At 42.3% G+C, this 24,144-nt stretch overlaps 1 protein-coding gene across 1 annotated transcript in view; it reads right to left on the reverse strand.

Moving 5' to 3' along the window:
* LOC121384568 (sushi domain-containing protein 2-like) overlaps nucleotides 1-24,144 on the reverse strand; it is a 79,250-nt gene that overhangs the window by 5,207 nt on the left and 49,899 nt on the right. Inside the window, exons 7-17 of the mRNA XM_041515023.1 lie at nucleotides 15,627-15,772; nucleotides 13,982-14,248; nucleotides 12,833-13,095; nucleotides 11,302-11,445; nucleotides 10,343-10,492; nucleotides 5,760-5,903; nucleotides 4,880-5,005; nucleotides 3,982-4,236; nucleotides 2,262-2,450; nucleotides 1,791-1,947; nucleotides 583-669 (exon numbers count right to left, since the gene is read on the reverse strand). Coding sequence (XP_041370957.1) covers nucleotides 583-669; nucleotides 1,791-1,947; nucleotides 2,262-2,450; nucleotides 3,982-4,236; nucleotides 4,880-5,005; nucleotides 5,760-5,903; nucleotides 10,343-10,492; nucleotides 11,302-11,445; nucleotides 12,833-13,095; nucleotides 13,982-14,248; nucleotides 15,627-15,772 — 1,928 coding nt within the window. The remainder of the gene's footprint in view (nucleotides 1-582; nucleotides 670-1,790; nucleotides 1,948-2,261; nucleotides 2,451-3,981; nucleotides 4,237-4,879; nucleotides 5,006-5,759; nucleotides 5,904-10,342; nucleotides 10,493-11,301; nucleotides 11,446-12,832; nucleotides 13,096-13,981; nucleotides 14,249-15,626; nucleotides 15,773-24,144) is intronic.

Consider the following 24,144-nt stretch of genomic DNA (forward strand, 5'->3'; position numbering starts at 1 on the left):
GTGGAAAGCGCAAATAAAAGATCCCTTTCTGCTAATCGGAAAGAGTAGCCCATGTAGTGGCGACAGCAGGTTTCCTCTCAAAATCTGTGTGGTACTTAACCATATGTCTGACGCCATATAACCATAAATAAAATGTGTTGAGTGTGTCGTTAAATAAAACATTTCTTTCTTTTTTTCACTGTTGTCGACTGAACTAAATATCAGTAATAATTGTTATTATTTTGTTCTCTATCAAATTACTAAAGATATCAAAGAATTCACAAACTATTTTATGTTGACGTATTTATAATACCCTATTTTTTACACTGTAAAAAAACACACAAAAGAAGAATAAACAAAAACAACAAGAGCAGAACATTTATAATCGGTGAATATTATCTGGATCTGTGTGTAGCGATATGAAACTTGATTCACACAAACCTGTTTATAAAGAGAGGATTCACAAACCTGTTTATAAAGAGAGGATTCACAAACCTGTTTATAAAGAGAGGATTCTCAAACCTGTTTATAAAGAGAGGATTCACAAACCTGTTTATAAAGAGAGGATTCACAAACCTGTTTATAAAGAGAGGATTCACAAACCTGTTTATAAAGAGAGGATTCTCAAACACTGGTCCTGGAATGTTCGTAGTCGGGAAAATAGTCGGCAATTCTATCTCCCCAATGGACCTGAATTTAAAATAAAAATTATATTATATATATGCAAGATAAAAACAAAATTTAAACAAGTAAAAATGCACTTTTTATAAATAAAAATTGTATACATTGAAGATAGAAAAAAACCAACAAAACAAAAACAAAAAACATGTAAAAATGCCCTTTCTATAAATATTTTTGATGTTTTGTATGAAAGAAAATACTGAGAGAGTTGTCTGCCCAAAATGGAACTATTCTGATGGGGATAAAGGTATTTTTAACTTTTTGGGTTGTTGTTTTTTAATGTAGTGAATCATAGGCCATGTAATTATTACTCATCATATAGATCAGGGGAGGGAATTGGTGAACTGTAAAAAGGAGGACATCTAGAGGGGTCCGGAGGCACGCTGCATCATGACACCTGCTAAAGCTTACTCGCTCCCTTTGCAAATGAAACCAAGTAAGAAATGCGGCCGCATTTATATTCATAATGACGCCACAACGTAATTTGACGTGTAACGTCATCATTTAGGTCAGTTTTACGATATCATAGCACTGAGATAGCTTTGAAAATCTGGGCCCAGAAGTTTACATGACCGATTTTGTTTTCCTGTGTAAAGGACGATTAAAATGTGAGGAAACACAATGTTCCATGAGAGGAAAACCGTAGATCCAAGGAGAATTCCCACCCCTGATAGATGCTTTTGAAGTTGAATGATATCACATCTCCCTAATATAACAATGTATAAGGGCTTGTGTTTTCATAACGCTAAAACACTTTCAATGCCAAATTGTTATTGAACATTTTTCTTTGAAGATTACATGCATCACACTGTGTTTGAGGAAAATATTGTAATCTAAAATGTTTACCATTTATAAAATATAAATACTAAGTGAAATTACAGTTATACAGTGAAACCTGTCTAAACTGGATCACCCCGGGAACCTAATATTTATCCCAGTTAGACAGGATCCGGTGTTTAAAGGGTCACTTTTTAGAATTTAGAAAAATCGGGACCATAAAACTTGGCCGTTTTGGCAGGATTCCAGTTTATTCAGGGTCCAGTTTTGACAGGTTTCACTGAATATATATTTATTTTGTTCGAAGCTAAATAAACATGAAAATACTGATACAAAACAATCTAAGAACATACCCTTCATCTACTTGGCTCTTGAGTTTGACGTGTCTTCTCCTCCTACTTCTGACGAGCACTATAATAAGAATTCCGATAAATGACACCACCAACACTGCTCCCGATCCAATTGCTATCATAAGTTCCATACTCAGTGTGGTCTGGGGCGGAGGAGACACTGAAACAATAGAAAATCAACATTAACATACAGTAGTATAAACAGTGGCGGATCCAGAAAATCCAATATCGGGGGGAGGGGCCAATGATATGTACGGTGCATGGCCAGACCTTTTTATTAGTTGTTCCTCAAATTCTTCAATGTAAAAAATGAAAAATATAACATTAAAATATAACTGTCACAAAATTTACGGGGGGGGGGGCAGACCCATGAGGCCCCCTTAAATCTGCCATTGATAAAACAGAATATAGGATCAAATAGTAAAGTAGGATGAGCTAGGACACGGTATATCTGGTATTATTAAACGACTGTACCTCTCTTTCCACAGACTGGCAGTGAAGAGCTCCACCTTCCTTCTCCATTGTTGTCCACACAGACGAGCTGACTTTCTCCGAGCAAGTCGAAACCCGGGTCACACACAAACTCTGCCACTGAGCCCTCAGTACGGCCCGACACCGTCCGGTTTCCGTTCTCGATCTCCGGAATATACGGACAACGAATCACTGCAACGAATCACGGATATCACATGAACAAAATATTACTAACAACTACAGACACTGTCCAGTTTCCATTCTCGATCTCTAATATATATGGACAACGAATCACTGCAATGAATTACATATATCACATGAACGAAACATTACTTAACAATTACAGACACGGTCTGGTTTCCGTGCTCGATCTCCGGAATATGGGGACAACGAATCACTGAAACAAATCACAGATATCACATGAACCAAACATTACTTAACGTTTGTGTGTAAAGATTTACCAGTACACAGATGTACATGTATGATCCTTAATAGAAATTAACAATATAAACGGAGTCAAGAGATCTCAGGTCAGAGCAATGTATGTAAGGAATAGAACATGTCTCTTAAAACAACAAAGATATTTTTTATTTAACAAGGCACTCAACACATTTTATTTACGGTTATATGGCGTCAGACATATGGTTAAGGACCATACAGATATTGAGAGGAAACCCGCTGTTGCCAATTCATGGGCTACTCTTTCCAATTAGCAGCAAGGATTCTTTTATATGCACCGCCCAAGACAGGGTAGTACATACCACAGCCTTTGATATACCAGTTGTGGTGCACTGACTGGAACATGTCCCTTAAAGAAAAAAGTTAAAAGCTGTTTTGTTTAATGACACCACTGGAGCACACTGATTTATTAATCATCAGCTATCGGGTGTCAAGCAATTTGGTAATTTTGACATATAGTCTTAGGGAGGAAACCTGCTACATTTTTCTATTAGTAGCAAGGGATCTTATACACATGTATGCACCATCTCACAGACAGGATAGCACATACCACAGCCTTTGATGTACCAGTCATGATGCACTGGCTGGAGCAAGAAGTAGTCCAGTGGCTTGAAGGAAAGGATAGGACAGGGTTTTTTCAATGACACCTCAACTCATTTTAACTACAGCCATTTGGTGTCCTAACATGTGGTGATATCGACATTTGGTCTAAGGAATGATAAAGGAAACTTGCTGTTATTACGTAAAAGTTACTCCTACCAAAAAAGCAGCTAGAGATAATATAAAAGACCCCTTGCAGCTTTTTCAGTAGGAGAGGTCTAAGTAGCTCCTCTATGTTTTCTGCCTCATTTTCTACATCCAGTGCACTTTCTCACAGGCAGGACAATACATACCCTGGCCTTTGATGTACCAATCAAACCTGCTCTATTATGAATAACAGAGATGAAAGTGATTTACAAAACAAAATCTGGAAATGTTAATATTGGTGTTAGCCCTAGGGTTAGCGTTGAATTATGATCTATAATCATACCCCCCCCCCCCCACACACACACACACATACACACACACCCCTAGCATCTGTCAAAACCACATCGTATCTTTTGGATGAAGAATATGGGAAATGTTTTGACAACCCTGAATTCGAAATAAACTGAGAAAATTTCATCTCTGTAATAATCTCCACCCATTCTCCGCACCATTAAGACATGTGTTTTGAAATGCAATGTCTGTAACTGAGGTTTTTCCAAATATTAATAATGCGAACCTAGCTTGATGCTGTTGATGCGTTCGTTGTAGAGTTTGGTGAACTTCTTGGTGCTGTCAGCAATGTCTGCATTTCCCGTCACCTGGTAGTCAAACGTGCACTGGATGTTGTCGCCACACACCTCACGCGTGCCGTTACGCAACATCGTCACGTTGAACGCGTCCAGGAAGTCCGGCACAAACGTTGAGTTTTCAGAATCTTCCACATTTCCTCGCCCACTCTGGGTGAACAGACGATCAGTTGGTGGAACAGCCCCTGTGGGGAAAAAATATATATATATTTTAATTAATACTGTCCATCTACAAGGGGTAGTTGTAGGATTTTTCTTAGGAGAAAAGGAAGGGAACATTTTGTTCAGCGTCACATTACGATTCTCAATTTTCAACTGACTATAAATATCTCTAATCAAGATTTTGAAAACAAAATGCTCCCTAGGGATGCAATTTAAATAAAGAGTGCCCACACTTTTCTGAAGTACACTAATGTATATGAATTTTGGGAGGACTGGGGAGTTCGGAGAAGTGGGTGCATATCCCAAAAACTTTCTTTGGACCCCATTACCTGTCAGCAAAGATGGTAGAATATCCATTCCTGAACACATGTTCAAGTGATGGAACACTCATATTGGAAACACTGCACACTTTTTTAACATCTGTGTAAAGTTGCACTGTACTGTGATTTCCTGCAGACCTAACAGTAGACCTATATCAAGAAATACGTTTTTCTGCTTAACAGTATTTTATAGGAGTGAAGTGGAATTTTCTTTTAATGCAAACATAACAAACAACAAATTATTCATTATTAAGTGGAAAATGGCTACAAATTGTATTTGGAACATCTCTGACAGCTATAAGATATATTAATTCAAACTAAAGGGAAATAACTCTTTGCTACTTACATGTCATTCCAAACAGGAAGTGAATGTCACTCATGGATGAATCTGGAGAAATCACTGTTCCATTCCTTGCAGTGAACTCATCTGATGGGTCCCCATTATAGTTACCAAGCAACCCCCGCAAATTTCCTGAAATGAATAATAATAATGTAATAAAAAGTTAAAACTAAAGAAAAAGAGAGGTAGAAAGAAAAGAATCTCAGTTTAATGAAACTCGATCAACTGGCAGTCAATATTTAACTCAGTAGGTTGAGTGATCGGCTGAAGTGATTAGGTCACAACCGGCCTCGGTGTCATCGTGGTTAAGCCATCAGAAATAAGGCTGGTAGGTAGGTACGTACAGGGTTTGCAGTCCGGTACTGGCTCTCACCCAGAGCGAGCTTTAACAACTCAGTGGGTAGGGGTAAGGCCACTACACTCTCTTTTCTCTCACTAACAACTAACAACTAACCCACTGTCCTGGACAGACAGCCCAGATAGCTGAGGTGTGTATCCCAGGATGGCATGCTTGAACCATAATTGGATATAAGCACGAAAATAAGTTGAAATGAAATGATTAGGTCATAGGATCGAACATCCACGGAGGACCCATTTTGTTTTTCCTGTCCCACATCATGCCCTATGACCGGTATACGAAAGGCTGTGGTATGCACCTGCTGTCCTGCCTGTGGGAAAGGGCATATAGAAGATCGCTGGCTGCTACTGGAAGAATGTTGTAAGCTTGATATCTAATGTGCTCTAGAGGTGTGTTAAACAAAGCAATCTTTGAACTTTAACTTTGTATGCTACACTTCTCAAAATATTAATAATTGTTAATGGCGTCCCACTTATCCTACTCACTTTTGTATTTGACAATTGCAGAATGTAATAAGATCTTAGTTACCTTTCAGTGCGGCAGATCCTACAGTAGGCATGATGTTTATGAGATACTGTGTAACTTGAATCAAGAAGGACATTCCCACTGTTTCCATGACAACATTCACTTCAGCTGTTGAGTTTCCTGTTTGTTTGAGAGTTATTTTGAGACCTAAAACAAACATCAATATTTTTTTTAATCAAAATTTGTAAATTATTTTTACCTTTTATTTCAGTTTTAACATCATCATCAATTTGGTGCTTATTTGTAATTGTTATGTCTGCTTAGATACTTTCTGAATGTACTTGTTAGGCCCCTACTCATTTTGTATTTGGATAGATGTATACATAGAATACACAACATTAGATGAAATATTGAAAACAATCTGAGGCTGTGTTTCAGTTAGAAAACCAGGCCAAAAAAAACTCCTGACTCCACCACCACATCCTTATCCCCATCTTCCCTTCCAACACAGTTTCATTTTTGAAAAACCTAGCAGAGTGAAAAACTGCATTCCTCAAAATGTTTAGGCAGGGAATTTGCACTCCACAATGTCTTTTGTGCTATATACCGTATATCGCTGTGTATTAGCCGACTAAGGAGTCAACATTTTACTGGAAATGTAAAGTTAGAATAGTGATGTCACGGCTCGACTCGATCTATTGTCATTATTGTGCTCTGCATTTCCGCTTTCATAAAGGTTTAATATTGCATTTTAACACAAGCTATTACAAATAAAAGATATTAAAATTGTATATACATGTATATGTTCATCTTTAATAAATGTTGGTGTTTAAAAGTTATTTAGTAATATTTATCTGTTTAAACAACAATAAATAGTGACCGATCAAAACAATTTCGGAAAACTTCGCAGGTCACGTGTCATTACAAAACTGCTTACTAAACCGGTGAACACGTTAATTGTTCCAGCTTCATTTGTTTTGTTTGTCGGCTTGGGATTAATCGACACGGGTGGTTGGGTATGGTAGGGTATAGCCGACTAGTAATGAAAAGACCGATTAGCACAATCAACAATGCAAACAGTCACTGTGTTTTTAACGTGTGGCTGCAATCAAGAATGTTTAGGTATATTTCGCTATCTTGGTACTTATATTTTACGAGAAATAAATTAACCGGACACCGTTTCTATAAATAGAAATCGGCTACTGCTTCCGGATAAGTTTGCTGTGACAAATGACGTTTGAAAGCAGATGTACTTTGTCATTTTGTAGAGACCACACAGACATCTGACTTGGTTAGTTTTATATAGGGGGGTCGGCTTATATACAAGGTCGATAATTTTAAAGCCGATTTGGAGGGTGAAACTAGGGGGTCGGCTAATGCATGGAGTCGGCTAATACACAGCGATATACGGTATTTAAAACCTACATATATAATTTCTTAGATTTAATGTCATTAGCGTCCAAAATAAAAACACTAATAAATTTCCTTTCTTGCAAAGTAAATGGATGGGTAACTAGAGCTTCTTCAAAAATGAAAATCTGTTTTTAACTCGACTTGCTCTCTCAGCAATCTACTGAAAAGGTCTCTACTGTGTATCAAAGACTGACAAACTACATTGTAGTTATGTCCACACATTACTAAAATGATTAAACATTTTTCTTTTTTTAAAGGTACATAGTTATATTTGGTGGACATTCCTGTAATAGGAGAGACAGAAAGCTATATAATTTGAATGAATACATAAAACAGCTTTCTTTATGAATTTATTAGAACTAAAACTTGTTAATGTTAAAATCATAGCTTTGGTCAAAGCCAGATCTGGTTCTTTGGTCTGGTCTCAACATGTATTAAGAAACTGTCATGTGCCCCAAGAAGAGAGAAGAGAAGGGTTATAAAGGGATGGTGTAACACCCACCATTGAGATATGGAACTGGCATGTGCCCAGAGAAGAGAGAAGAGAAGGGTTATAAAGGGATGGTGTAACACCCACCATTGAGATATGGAACTGTCATGTGCCCAGAGAAGAGAGAAGAGAAGGGTTATAAAGGGATGGTGTAACACCCACCATTGAGATATGGAACTGTCATGTGCCCAGAGAAGAGAGAAGAGAAGGGTTATAAAGGGATGGTGTAACACCCACCATTGAGATATGGAACTGGCATGTGCCCAGAGAAGAGAGAAGAGAAGGGTTATAAAGGGATGGTGTAACACCCACCATTGAGATATGGAACTGTCATGTGCCCAGAGAAGAGAGAGAGAGGGTTATAAAGAAGGGGAACTGTATAAAGAGGAAGATGGTGTAAACACCCACCATTGAGATATGGAACTGTCATGTGCCCAGAGAAGAGAGAAGAGAAGGGTTATAAAGGGATGGTGTAACACCCACCATTGAGATATGGAACTGTCATGTGCCCAGAGAAGAGAGAAGAGAAGGGTTATAAAGGGATGGTGTAACACCCACCATTGAGATATGGAACTGTCATGTGCCCCGAGAAGAGAGAAGAGAAGGGTTATAAAGGGATGGTGTAACACCCACCATTGAGATATGGAACTGGCATGTGCCCAGAGAAGAGAGAAGAGAAGGGTTATAAAGGGATGGTGTAACACCCACCATTGAGATATGGAACTGTCATGTGCCCAGAGAAGAGAGAAGAGAAGGGTTATAAAGGGATGGTGTAACACCCACCATTGAGATATGGAACTGTCATGTGCCCAGAGAAGAGAGAAGAGAAGGGTTATAAAGGGATGGTGTAACACCCACCATTGAGATATGGAACTGTCATGTGCCCAGAGAAGAGAGAAGAGAAGGGTTATAAAGGGATGGTGTAACACCCACCATTGAGATATGGAACTGTCATGTGCCCAGAGAAGAGAGAAGAGAAGGGTTATAAAGGGATGGTGTAACACCCACCATTGAGATATGGAACTGTCATGTGCCCCCCACCATTGAGAAGAGAGAAGAAGAGAGGGTTATAAAGGGATGGTGTAACACCCACCATTGAGATATGGAACTGTCATGTGCCCAGAGAAGAGAGAAGAGAAGGGTTATAAAGGGATGGTGTAACACCCACCATTGAGATATGGAACTGTCATGTGCCCCGAGAAGAGAGAAGAGAAGGGTTATAAAGGGATGGTGTAACACCCACCATTGAGATATGGAACTGTCATGTGCCCAGAGAAGAGAGAAGAGAAGGGTTATAAAGGGATGGTGTAACACCCACCATTGAGATATGGAACTGTCATGTGCCCAGAGAAGAGAGAAGAGAAGGGTTATAAAGGGATGGTGTAACACCCACCATTGAGATATGGAACTGTCATGTGCCCCGAGAAGAGAGAAGAGAAGGGTTATAAAGGGATGGTGTAACACCCACCATTGAGATATGGAACTGTCATGTGCCCAGAGAAGAGAGAAGAGAAGGGTTATAAAGGGATGGTGTAACACCCACCATTGAGATATGGAACTGTCATGTGCCCCGAGAAGAGAGAAGAGAAGGGTTATAAAGGGATGGTGTAACACCCACCATTGAGATATGGAACTGTCATGTGCCCCGAGAAGAGAGAAGAGAAGGGTTATAAAGGGATGGTGTAACACCCACCATTGAGATATGGAACTGTCATGTGCCCAGAGAAGAGAGAAGAGAAGGGTTATAAAGGGATGGTGTAACACCCACCATTGAGATATGGAACTGTCATGTGCCCAGAGAAGAGAGAAGAGAAGGGTTATAAAGGGATGGTGTAACACCCACCATTGAGATATGGAACTGTCATGTGCCCCGAGAAGAGAGAAGAGAAGGGTTATAAAGGGATGGTGTAACACCCACCATTGAGATATGGAACTGTCATGTGCCCAGAGAAGAGAGAAGAGAAGGGTTATAAAGGGATGGTGTAACACCCACCATTGAGATATGGAACTGTCATGTGCCCAGAGAAGAGAGAAGAGAAGGGTTATAAAGGGATGGTGTAACACCCACCATTGAGATATGGAACTGTCATGTGCCCCGAGAAGAGAGAAGAGAAGGGTTATAAAGGGATGGTGTAACACCCACCATTGAGATATGGAACTGTCATGTGCCCAGAGAAGAGAGAAGAGAAGGGTTATAAAGGGATGGTGTAACACCCACCATTGAGATATGGAACTGTCATGTGCCCCGAGAAGAGAGAAGAGAAGGGTTATAAAGGGATGGTGTAACACCCACCATTGAGATATGGAACTGTCATGTGCCCCGAGAAGAGAGAAGAGAAGGGTTATAAAGGGATGGTGTAACACCCACCATTGAGATATGGAACTGTCATGTGCCCCGAGAAGAGAGAAGAGAAGGGTTATAAAGGGATGGTGTAACACCCACCATTGAGATATGGAACTGTCATGTGCCCAGAGAAGAGAGAAGAGAAGGGTTATAAAGGGATGGTGTAACACCCACCATTGAGATATGGAACTGGCATGTGCCCAGAGAAGAGAGAAGAGAAGGGTTATAAAGGGATGGTGTAACACCCACCATTGAGATATGGAACTGTCATGTGCCCAGAGAAGAGAGAAGAGAAGGGTTATAAAGGGATGGTGTAACACCCACCATTGAGATATGGAACTGTCATGTGCCCCGAGAAGAGAGAAGAGAAGGGTTATAAAGGGATGGTGTAACACCCACCATTGAGATCTGAGGTAGGTTCTAGAAGCTCTTCACTATTTACAAGGATCTTCACCACGGTTTCCGTGTCCATCTGTATCTCGAAAACGTCCGACACATTCGTGATCTGCATCGCAATGGCCGTGAACACCGTCGCATTCTGTCTCTGACCTGCACAACAGCAAATTCACAATTAACAGTTGACATTGGACTCCTGATGTGTTCGAGTCAATGGAAGATGTAGGGTTTAAACCCCAAATGAAAATATACACACACACACACACACACACACACACACACATATATATATATATATATATATATATATATATATCTTTTTAGCGGGAGAGAAGAAGTAGCTTAATTGATATGGTGTTTCTGGACCAGACTGCAAACAACACAATGCATGGTAGTAGAGTACTGTGGAATCCTATACGTGTCGTTGAGTTAAACTGCTATTTTTCATTCCAGCCAGTGCACCACAACTGGCATATCAAAGGCGATGGTATGTGCTATCCTATCAGTGGGATGGTGCATATAAAAGATTCCTCGCTACTAACTGAAAAATGTAGTGGTTTCACCTCTAAGACTATATGTCAAAATTACCAAATGTTAGCCTATGATTAATAAATCAATGGACGATGACGGACCTGTTAATAAATCAATTTGCTCCAGTGATGTCATTAACCAAGACAAACTCTAACTTTCCATATTTAACTCTTATCATACAGCCTACCTTGAGGATCTGTGGCTCTCTCGGCCCGCACTTGGACTGTAACGGACCCGTTGACAAATCAATGTGCTCCAGTGATGTCATTAACCAAGACAAACTTTAACTTTATTTAACTCTATCGTACAGTCTACCTAGAGGGTCTGTGGCTCTCTCGGCCCGCACCTGGACGATGATGGACCCGTTGACAAATCAATGTGCTCCAGTGATGTCATTAACCAAGACAAACTAACTCTACTGGACAGCCTACCTTGAGGGTCTGTGGCTCTCTCGGCCCGCACCTGGACGATAACGGACCCATTGACGTCTTCTATGAGGACGAACTCTCCCTCTCCATTGAACGTGAACGACTTCCCGTCCAGAGTCACCAGGTGAGGGTCGCCGGCAGCCTGGGCTGAGGAAATACAAATCAGAATAGTTTCAATATCATTGCTTAAAAAACGTAGCCCAGTGGTACAGCACTCGCTTTATGGGAGGTCAGTGTGGAATCGATCCCCGTTGGTGGGCCCATTAGGCTATTTCTCGTTCCAGCCAGTGCACCACGACTGGTATATCAAAGGCCGTGATATGTACAACTCTCTTTGTGGGACGGTGCATATAAAAGAACCCTTGCTGCTAATCGAAAAGAGTAGCCCATGAAGTGGCGACAGCGGGTTTCATCTCTCAATATCTGTGTGGTCCTTAACCATATGTCTGACGCCATATAACCGTAAATACAATGTGTTGAGTGTGTCGTTAAATAAAACATTTCTTTCTTTCTTTTGCTTAGAAAATTCATTAATAGACACTGTGTTTTCATAACATAAAATCTGTGAAACATTACTTTTGTTTATCAAAACCACAACATATGGAGATGAAATAACAATCAGTATAATGCCATGGGCTCTCAAGTTAACTGAAGTTCTGGCCTGGTGCTTATAAAACATTTAGAGTCTAGACTCGACACTCTAATAGAGTCTGAGACACTAATGCCATGACAACACCATACAAATGGTATGCATGTGACATCATTAGAGATTGAGTCTGGACTCTAAAAGCTTTATAAGCATGGACCAGTGTCTCTGAATCTGATCCCTTGATGCATGCTCTACCACTGAGCTACACAGACTACACCGAACAGTGTCGGTTATATACTGGTCAGCAGTAACTCCAATGTACAATATACTGATTAGCAATAACTCAACTGTACATTTTACTGATCAGCACTAACTTCAATGTATATTATAATTACCCAAAATAACTCCAATGTACATTATACTGACTAGACCATCTATAATGTGCATTATACTGACCTACAATAAACTCCAATGTATCTTATATTGACCTGCAATAACCCCAATGTACATTAAACTGATATAGGACTGATGTATATTATACAAAATTGCAATAACTCTAATAGATATTACACAGGTTTTGCAATAACTTCAATGCACATTATACTTATTTGCAACAACTCTAATGTACATTATATTGGTTTGCAATAACTCCAATGTCTGTTATCCTGACCTGCAATAACTCCAATGTGTGTTACACTGATCTGCAATAACTCCAATGTCTGTTAACCTGATCTGTAATAATTATAAACATATAAAACTAACTGACACTTACCAGCTGGCGGTGAGTAGCCCTCGCAGGTGGTTGACACTTACCTACAGCTGGCGGTGAGTAGCCCTCGCAGGTGGTTGACACTTACCTACAGCTGGCGGTGAGTAGCCCTCGCAGGTGGTTGACACTTACCTACAGCTGGCGGTGAGTAGCCCTCGCAGGTGGTTGACACTTACCTACAGCTGGTGGTGAGTAGCCCTCGCAGGTGGTTGGCTGTCTGAGTTTGAGGAACTCGACACACAGCTGTCTCTCCGTGGAGTATGTGCAGCAGTGTAGATGAGGCAGGACGTCCTGCTCGTAGTATGTGAAGAACGCCGTCACGTTCTCTCCCTGAGACTTGTAGTGGTACCGGTCCACTGTCCCGCCCCCCGTCGATGAACGTGCATCCAGCAGCTCATTGTCGCTATCATAGCAACACACCTGACTGCTAAAATCCTTTCTGAAAAATAAATTTAACGACAAACCTGACTGCCAAATTCCTTTCTAAAAAATTAATTCAACAATAAACCTGACTTCCAAATTCTTTTCTGAAAAATAAATTTAATGACAAACCTGACTGCCAAATTCTTTTCTAAAAAATAAATTTAACGACAAACTTGACTTCCAAATTCCTTTCTGAAAAAATTAATTTTAATTTATGAAATCTAACAAGTATTTTAATACTTTAAAATGACAAACAAACAAATATTGTTTTGTAAATATCCATAAGGATTAAAAGAAAAAACACTTTAAAAAGTTTAATTGTAGAACATATAACTAACTTATAAAGATCAGTGTTAGATTTCACTGTGGAAGATATTTGGACTTTATGTTATTTGGACAAGTGAATGTATTTTGTTCCACCTAATACAAATTAAGATATAATTTGAGGGACTGTAAGCAAACTGAAGTATTTTTAAATCTGACTTCAGCAGTAACAGAGTACTTAAAACAGCAATGGTGTGCAGCTGGGGTACAGTCTATAAGCAACTACCTATGGGTAGTTGGTTGCTTTTCTTGTGGGGTCTTGTACTGTAATGTCTGAACTATCTGTTATAGACATGCTACATACGAAGTTAGATACAGCAATAAATAGAAAACTGCAACTAGAAAGACAAAACGATTTATGTATATTCAAACCCATATCTCTGCATAAGGCAGAGTGTAAAGGATATTTTGACAATGTATAATATACAATAGATCATTGCCACATGGCTAACAATACCACCAAAAAATAAAATGTTCTCTCTTTCTTAACATTTTAACCATAGGCCGTTATTAAAAGTAAAAATGTGTTGGCCACCACATAACTGACTTTAGTTATTGAATGTAAAAAAAAGTCTTACTTTTGATAATTTAACATTAGGCACTTTTTGGTTTGGGCTCTATATATACAGTTGAGAAAGCTTGTGTCGCCGTAGCGACAGAGCGGATCGGCCTGGTACCGACTCGTGTCGCTCTCAGCCTGCTCGAAGACGCACGGACACGGCTCGGAGCGGTTCAGAGGGGTCTGTAGGCGATCCTGCTTCATCCACGCGACACACCAGTTGTTGGAGAACAAGTTGTCCGACCGTCTCACGGGAAACACATCCGACCACAGCGCTCGGCTCAGACTACGGAAACAAAACAACACTGTTAGGAAAACTGGTTATCCAGTAGGACATTTTAAAGGGGTCGAGAAAACGTTATCTTTTTTCAATATATTTTCAAGGGGAGCAAGATTTGACCCCCCACCCCCCACCTTTCAATTTTGCTCACCACAGTCTAGACCCCTCCCTGCATAAATTCCTGCCTGTGACCTAATACATTGGTATGTGTATAATCATTCAGATTCCCATACATTGTTCTATGCCACAAACAATATTGTTCATGAAAAACGTCATCAAAGACTGGGTCTTCCTATTAGTAATTTTGACATTAAGTAATTTCATAGATGGACATCAGGCAAATGCTTTACAACTGGACTACATCACAGCCCCTTCATCAGGAAGGTGTAAGCCACTATACCAATTTTCTCTCACTAACCACCAACCACAGTGACTGTCCTAGACAAACAGACCAAAGTTGTGTACCATGGAGAGTGTGATAGGATATTAGTACGAAAATAAAACAAATTAAATACCCTTTGTTTAAAAGAGAGACCAATAATTACCCTCTTTCCATGTACCTTAAAATAAAGAATACTACAAGTGGTCGTTAGATACCATTTATCAGAAGGACTTTCCTTTGGCACTGTCACTAACACTGAGCCTAACTATTTATTATAAGTATTTATAATGAACTTATACGTGACAGTGCCAAAGGAAAGTCCTACCCATTTATCTTACAAGTTGTTCCAAAATGTATCTAATGAGCATATGCGAGTTGGATACATTTTTAAATGTGTTGTAAGATAAATGGTATTTAACAGACATGCATGTAATATTTTATTTATTACATATTCTACAAATATCAAGTTTGAAATATATTTAAACATCTTTCCAAAGTAAAACCTTTTCTTTTGCCATGGGGCTAGACATAGCCCAGTAATAAAGTGCTCACTTGATGTGCGGTCAGTTTGGGATTGATCCCCATCGGTGGGCCCATTGGACTATATCAAAGTTTGTGGTATGTGCTATCCTATTCATTATTATCATATAACCATTCCCCACAGCTAATATACATTGTACCTCACAATTTTGGCAATTGTAACTTCTTATTAGCATTCCCCTGAACAATTTTTGAAGAGTATATATCATAGAGAGATCAATTTTGATTGTGCTTTTTTCATTGGACAATATGGCCTAGTCATCTCGTACATGTAGGAGCAGCCAGTCATATGTCTTTAAATCAATAACAAACACATACATGTGTGTTATTGGTGTGTGTTATCATAGCACAAATGATGCTATCCCCAATGTATGTTTAAGAAACATAAATAACTACATGTATGGCTCATAAGACTCAGAATATGTGTCTATATCTTCAAAATACTGTAAGACTTTCTCTCACCTTTCACCATTGTTTGAACTTGTACTGACTTTACAAATGGCAGACGACACTGACTGAGGCATTTTCGGCATTATGAAAGACACCTTGCCATTATTGGAAACCTTTAAGGTAGCAACAGGCACAAAGTGAGGCATTTCATCGACAAGCTGAAATAACAAATACCACAAGTAAACAGAGTTTGTACATGTACATGTAGAAAGTTCTCCTATTTCTCATTCCAGCCAGTGCACTACGACTGGCATATCAAAGGCCGTGGTATGTACTACCCTGTCTGTGGGATGGTGCAGGGGTTTCCCTAGAGCGATAAGCCGACACGGCCCATGCTTCCTTAGCCAGCCAAGTAAGCGCCTTCATGTTTGGTAAGCGCCTTAACTGCAGGACCGTGTCAGCTTAATTTGTAACATGTATACAAAACAATGGAGCTGTGATCCGTAACGTCATTCACCACACATTATCACACTTCCATTTGGTATCTCTGCAATTCTTTAGATGTTCACTTTGAGGTCCATTGATCGCACCGTTTTAGTTGTCGGCGGGCTTGTGCTGGTCACGTGGTACAGGTGATCGGCTACTACTAATCCGCCAGATAACTGCTTGTTGTAATAATGTTTGTGTGCTTTGGAATTATGCATCAAGACAAATCAAAGAAAATACCTATTAATTGAATAAACATCTTTGAAGGTGAAATTCTTGAGTAAAACATGTCACCATTAATCCTGGTATATATTTACCATATCGAAACCGTAACTACGTTGTTATTTGCTAAAATGAACGGTCACGGATCGACCAAAACAAATGGCTAATAAAATTTGCAAGTGGCTAAAATTTTGGCTGAGCCATTTTCTATCTTCTGATGTGAACAAACGGTTACATAATCTATTCGACACCTCAAACATAATAATACCAAATATTCAATTAGCATAATAGCGATCTCGCGACCGGTAACGAGAAACGGTGTTATCCAGAATACAGCGTACATGTATGCCTTATGATGTTTGCTAATTTTAATAATCAAGGTTATTAATTTTAACGGCATGCATTCGACATGTATGACAGCAATGTGATGTGATTCAATGTCTGGAAGATATGTAACTTGCTATTTTAATTTTGTAGTCTTTGAACCAAAGTAATAAAAACAAACCGATAATGCATGTCAATTTGAATACACATGCCAGGGCCGAACGACATGTCGGCTATCCCAAGGGCTGAGTTCAGCCAGACCGAGCGGAAACAAAACGTTCGCTACACTGTTTTGTGCGCTTCACGTTAAACCAAATGGACACGACGGACACCAATCAAGTAGTTTGCGAATGTTAGGAAGAACGTTCGTTGGCTGAACTGAGGAAAGCTCTCGGCATAATATACGTCACGCTTCAGAGTCAGCTGACACCCACGTGTCAAGAGATATCGTTGCGGACATGAACAATACGATTACACAGGAGTAAATCTTGATGTAAATGTGTAGAAAAACAATAGTTGTTTGCATCAATGAATACCTAACTGCAGTTTCGTTATTTCCTTTGTCTTTGTTAATTTTGTACCTATGGTCGAGAGCACGCACTGAGATCGCGATCGCGGGAAATGTACATGCAGTATTTATACAAATTGCAGTTAAATGTACACTGAATTAGTTTACAATAATCATATTTGTTAGATAATGCTAGATATATATTTGTTAAACTGTGAGATGACATTTAATAAGTTAACTGGATTTTTTTTTTTAAAGTAAAATTTTATTTTATTAACGTTTTGGGTTTTTTTTTATAAATGGAATATACTGTGAAGTCAGCATTCTTAGCTTAGGTATTTTACAAGCAGAAATCACAACAAGCATTTAACACGACACTGAAATCAACAACAACAACATGACGCAAATTATGAAGTTGTTGGGGGTGGGGAATTGATGGGGTTTATAGAAAAAAAAGTCTCCCCCCCCCCCCCCCTCCACAAAAACAACCCCAACATGATTTGATGGATTGAAGACAAACACTTAACTGTTTTCAACTCACTACCCCACTTCTTTTGGCTTGATTTTTGTGTTATAATGATGCTAAATATGTAAGCGCCTTAAAAAAATCCTGGGGAAAGGCCTGTGGTGCATATAAAAGATCGCTTGCTACTAATCGAAAAGAGTAGCCCATGAAGTGGCGACAATGGGTTTCCTCTCTCAATGTCTGTGTGGTTCTTAACCATATGTCTGATGCCATATAGCCGTAACTAAAATGTGTTGAGTGCATCATTAAATAAAACATTTCCTTCCTTCCTATTGTGACAGTGGGTGGAGTGATGGACTTCACACCTTGAGAGACAGAGTCTAGCTCAGTCAGTAGCTATAGAGCACTCGCCTGAGGATAGAACCATGTCAGTGCACCACGACTGGTATATCAGAGGCTGTGGTAAGTGCTGTCCTATCTGTGGGAAAGTGCATATGAAAGATCCCTTGCTGCTAATGGAAAAATGTTGCTGGTGTTCTCTAAGACTATGAGTAAAAAAATTCCAAACGTTTAACATCCAATAGCTGATGATTATTAAATCAATGTGCTCTAGTGGTGTTGTTAAACAAAACAAGCTTTAACTGAACAGCTTTAGAGCCGCAAAGGGCGGGACATGGCCTGGTGGTAAAGTGCTGGCTTAATGCGCGGTCAGTCTAGGATAAATCCCATCAAAGGGCGGGACACGGCCCGGTGGTAAAGTGCTCGCTTAATGCGCGGTCAGTCTAGGATAAATCCCATCAAAGGGCGGGACACGGCCCGGTGGTAAAGTGCTCGCTTAATGCGCGGTCAGTCTAGCATAAATCCCATCAAAGGGCGGGACACGGCCCGGTGGTAAAGTGCTCGCTTAATGCGCGGTCAGTCTAGGATAAATCCCATCAAAGGGCGGGACACGGCCCGGTGGTAAAGTGCTCGCTTAATGCGTGGTCAGTCTAGGATAAATCCCATCAATGGGCGGGACACGGCCCGGTGGTAAAGTGCTCGATTAATGCGCGGTCAGTCTAGGATAAATCCCATCAAAGGGCGGGACACGGCCCGGTGGTAAAGTGCTCGCTTAATGCGCGGTCAGTCTAGGATAAATCCCATCAAAGGGCGGGACACGGCCCGGTGGTAAAGTGCTCGCTTAATGCGCGGTCAGTCTAGGATAAATCCCATCAATGGGCGGGACATGGCCTGGTGGTAAAGTGCTCGCTTAATGCGCGGTCAGACTAGGATAAATCCCATCAAAGGGCGGGACACGGCCCGGTGGTAAAGTGCTTGCTTAATGCGCGGTCAGTCTAGGATAAATCCCATCAAAGGGCGGGACACGGCCCGGTGGTAAAGTGCTCGCTTAATGCGTGGTCAGTCTAGGATAAATCCCATCAAAGGGAGGGACACGGCCCGGTGGTAAAGTGCTCGCTTAATGCGCGGTCAGTCTAGGATAAATCCCATCAAAGGGAGGGACACGGCCCGGTGGTAAAGTGCTGGCTTAATGCGTGGTCAGTCTAGGATAAATCCCATCAAAGGGCGGGACATGGCCCGGTGGTAAAGTGCTCGCTTAATGTGTGGTCAGTCTAGGATAAATCCCATCAATGGGCGGGACACGGCCCGGTGGTAAAGTGCTCGCTTAATGCGCGGTCAGTCTAGGATAAATCCCATCAAAGGGCGGGACACGGCCCGGTGGTAAAGTGCTCGCTTAATGCGTGGTCAGTCTAGGATAAATCCCATCAATGGGCGGGACACGGCCCGGTGGTAAAGTGCTCGCTTAATGCGCGGTCAGTCTAGGATAAATCCCATCAAAGGGCGGGACACGGCCCGGTGGTAAAGTGCTCGCTTAATGCGTGGTCAGTCTAGGATAAATCCCATCAATGGGAGGGACATGGCCTGGTGGTAAAGTGCTCGCTTAATGCGCGGTCAGTCTAGGATAAATCCCATCAAAGGGCGGGACACGGCCCGGTGGTAAAGTGCTCGCTTAATGCGCGGTCAGTCTAGGATAAATCCCATCAATGGGCGGGACACGGCCTGGTGGTAAAGTGCTCGCTTAATGCGCGGTCAGTCTAGGATAAATCCCATCAAAGGGCGGGACACGGCCCGGTGGTAAAGTGCTCGCTTAATGCGCGGTCAGTCTAGGATAAATCCCATCAATGGGCGGGACATGGCCTGGTGGTAAAGTGCTGGCTTAATGCGCGGTCAGTCTAGGATAAATCCCATCAAAGGGCGGGACATGGCCTGGTGGTAAAGTGCTCGCTTAATGCGCGGTCAGTCTAGGATAAATCCCATCAAAGGGCGGGACATGGCCCGGTGGTAAAGTGCTCGCTTAATGCGCGGTCAGTCTAGGATAAATCCCATCAAAGGGCGGGACACGGCCCGGTGGTAAAGTGCTCGCTTAATGCGCGGTCAGTCTAGGATAAATCCCATCAAAGGGCGGGACACGGCCCGGTGGTAAAGTGCTCGCTTAATGCGCGGTCAGTCTAGGATAAATCCCATCAAAGGGCGGGACACGGCCCGGTGGTAAAGTGCTCGCTTAATGCGCGGTCAGTCTAGGATAAATCCCATCAAAGGGCGGGACACGGCCCGGTGGTAAAGTGCTCGCTTAATGCGCGGTCAGTCTAGGATAAATCCCATCAAAGGGAGGGACACGGCCCGGTGGTAAAGTGCTGGCTTAATGCGCGGTCAGTCTAGGATAAATCCCATCAAAGGGCGGGACACGGCCCGGTGGTAAAGTGCTCGCTTAATGCGTGGTCAGTCTAGGATAAATCCCATCAATGGGCGGGACACGGCCCGGTGGTAAAGTGCTCGCTTAATGCGCGGTCAGTCTAGGATAAATCCCATCAAAGGGCGGGACACGGCCCGGTGGTAAAGTGCTCGCTTAATGCGCGGTCAGTCTAGGATAAATCCCATCAATGGGCGGGACATGGCCTGGTGGTAAAGTGCTCGCTTAATGCGCGGTCAGTCTAGGATAAATCCCATCAAAGGGCGGGACACGGCCCGGTGGTAAAGTGCTCGCTTAATGCGCGGTCAGTCTAGGATAAATCCCATCAATGGGCGGGACATGGCCTGGTGGTAAAGTGCTGGCTTAATGCGCGGTCAGTCTAGGATAAATCCCATCAAAGGGCGGGACACGGCCCAGTGGTAAAGTGCTCGCTTAATACGCGGTCAGTCTAGGATAAATCCCATCAAAGGGCGGGACACGGCCCGGTGGTAAAGTGCTCGCTTAATGCGCGGTCAGTCTAGGATAAATCCCATCAAAGGGCGGGACATGGCCTGGTGGTAAAGTGCTCGCTTAATGCGCGGTCAGTCTAGGATAAATCCCATCAAAGGGAGGGACACGGCCCGGTGGTAAAGTGCTGGCTTAATGCGCGGTCAGTCTAGGATAAATCCCATCAAAGGGCAGGACACGGCCCGGTGGTAAAGTGCTCGCTTAATGCGCGGTCAGTCTAGGATAAATCCCATCAATGGGCGGGACACGGCCCGGTGGTAAAGTGCTCGCTTAATGCGCGGTCAGTCTAGGATAAATCCCATCAAAGGGCGGGACACGGCCCGGTGGTAAAGTGCTCGCTTAATGCGTGGTCAGTCTAGGATAAATCCCATCAATGGGCGGGACACGGCCCGGTGGTAAAGTGCTCGCTTAATGCGCGGTCAGTCTAGGATAAATCCCATCAAAGGGCGGGACATGGCCTGGTGGTAAAGTGCTCGCTTAATGCGCGGTCAGTCTAGGATAAATCCCATCAAAGGGCGGGACACGGCCCGGTGGTAAAGTGCTCGCTTAATGCGCGGTCAGTCTAGGATAAATCCCATCAATGGGCGGGACACGGCCTGGTGGTAAAGTGCTCGCTTAATGCGCGGTCAGTCTAGGATAAATCCCATCAAAGGGCGGGACACGGCCCGGTGGTAAAGTGCTCGCTTAATGCGCGGTCAGTCTAGGATAAATCCCATCAATGGGCGGGACATGGCCTGGTGGTAAAGTGCTCGCTTAATGCGCGGTCAGTCTAGGATAAATCCCATCAAAGGGCGGGACATGGCCTGGTGGTAAAGTGCTCGCTTAATGCGCGGTCAGTCTAGGATAAATCCCTTCAAAGGGCGGGACATGGCCCGGTGGTAAAGTGCTCGCTTAATGCGCGGTCAGTCTAGGATAAATCCCATCAAAGGGGGGACACGGCCCGGTGGTAAAGTGCTCGCTTAATGCGCGGTCAGTCTAGGATAAATCCCATCAAAGGGCGGGACACGGCCCGGTGGTAAAGTGCTCGCTTAATGCGCGGTCAGTCTAGGATAAATCCCATCAAAGGGCGGGACACGGCCCGGTGGTAAAGTGCTCGCTTAATGCGCGGTCAGTCTAGGATAAATCCCATCAAAGGGCGGGACACGGCCCGGTGGTAAAGTGCTCGCTTAATGCGCGGTCAGTCTAGGATAAATCCCATCAAAGGGAGGGACACGGCCCGGTGGTAAAGTGCTGGCTTAATGCGCGGTCAGTCTAGGATAAATCCCATCAAAGGGCGGGACACGGCCCGGTGGTAAAGTGCTCGCTTAATGCGTGGTCAGTCTAGGATAAATCCCATCAAAGGGCGGGACACGGCCCGGTGGTAAAGTGCTCGCTTAATGCGCGGTCAGTCTAGGATAAATCCCATCAAAGGGCGGGACACGGCCCGGTGGTAAAGTGCTCGCTTAATGCGCGGTCAGTCTAGGATAAATCCCATCAATGGGCGGGACATGGCCTGGTGGTAAAGTGCTCGCTTAATGCGCGGTCAGTCTAGGATAAATCCCATCAAAGGGCGGGACACGGCCCGGTGGTAAAGTGCTCGCTTAATGCGCGGTCAGTCTAGGATAAATCCCATCAATGGGCGGGACATGGCCTGGTGGTAAAGTGCTGGCTTAATGCGCGGTCAGTCTAGGATAAATCCCATCAAAGGGCGGGACACGGCCCAGTGGTAAAGTGCTCGCTTAATACGCGGTCAGTCTAGGATAAATCCCATCAAAGGGCGGGACACGGCCCGGTGGTAAAGTGCTCGCTTAATGCGCGGTCAGTCTAGGATAAATCCCATCAAAGGGCGGGACATGGCCTGGTGGTAAAGTGCTCGCTTAATGCGCGGTCAGTCTAGGATAAATCCCATCAAAGGGAGGGACACGGCCCGGTGGTAAAGTGCTGGCTTAATGCGCGGTCAGTCTAGGATAAATCCCATCAAAGGGCAGGACACGGCCCGGTGGTAAAGTGCTCGCTTAATGCGCGGTCAGTCTAGGATAAATCCCATCAATGGGCGGGACACGGCCCGGTGGTAAAGTGCTCGCTTAATGCGCGGTCAGTCTAGGATAAATCCCATCAAAGGGCGGGACATGGCCCGGTGGTAAAGTGCTCGCTTAATGCGCGGTCAGTCTAGGATAAATCCCATCAAAGGTCCTATTGGGGTACTTGTCATTCTAGTCAGTGCACAAACACTGGCATATCAAAGGCCATGGTATGTGCTATCCAGTCTGTGAGATGGTGCATATGAAACTATAAAACATTCCTTACTGCTAATGGACCAATGTACAGGTTTTCTCTCTAAGACAATATGTCAAAATTACCAAATCGCTGACATCCAATGATCAATAAATCAATATGCTCTAGTGGTGTCATAAAACAAATCAAATTTTATCTTTTTTTAGAGCTGCAAGTTTGAATCCCTGGAGTTGATGTTGATCTATGCACATTTGGAGCCACTGAAGGCAGCAAAAAATCATACCGGCTTCTCTCTGACTAATTAACCTCTGCAAGGCTTGAAATTCATCATGTCAAATGGGGAGTAATCTTTGCTATTCAGATTTCAAGATAGAAGCAAATGCTACAAACTGAGAAGCACTTCTCAAACACTTGTAAGTTGTACTGATATACTCTTCACACTAATTTTATGTAAACTAATCTCTCTTATTTCTTCTTGGTTTTTTTCAGTCCTAATGCTCACACAGTTGGCACTAATTTCTTTGGTGGTTTAAGATGAAAACCAAAACCTGCTGTAAATATACAGAACCACGTAGCATTTGTTTTATCATGTTATTTACTGCATGAGTTTAATAAACTCAGTATAAACTTTATAGTGAACAAGAAATTTATACCACAAGACCGCATAGCAGTCGACTCTTTTACACACTATAAACGAGTGCAATAAATAACATGGCAAAGCAACTGCTATGTGGTTCACTATTTAATACAACCTTTCTTTATTATGATTAACAAAAGTTTAATTAAATAACACAACTTACTTTGTTTGAAAAGTTGGTTAAATATTATGGAATTGACGGAACCCTGAGCATCCTGGCTAGGAATATGACGTCATTCTTTGCTAGGGACATGGCGTCATTTGGGTGAACATGTACTATGCATGCGAGATTTTGTATCACACATATGTTCAATAAAATATTTGTTTATTGCACGGTCACAATTGTCTTTATTACTCTAGTAAGATTAAATAGATATGTAATAAATAGAGGTTATTACCAGTGTTTTTTGGTATCGTCAATATCATATATTAGGAACAAAAATTGTATTATGCAAGCCTCTGGTGAGCATAATACAT

The sequence above is a fragment of the Gigantopelta aegis genome, chromosome 10, assembly GCF_016097555.1.
Source record: "Gigantopelta aegis isolate Gae_Host chromosome 10, Gae_host_genome, whole genome shotgun sequence".
In the NCBI taxonomy this organism is placed as follows: Eukaryota; Metazoa; Mollusca; class Gastropoda; order Neomphalida; family Peltospiridae; genus Gigantopelta; species Gigantopelta aegis.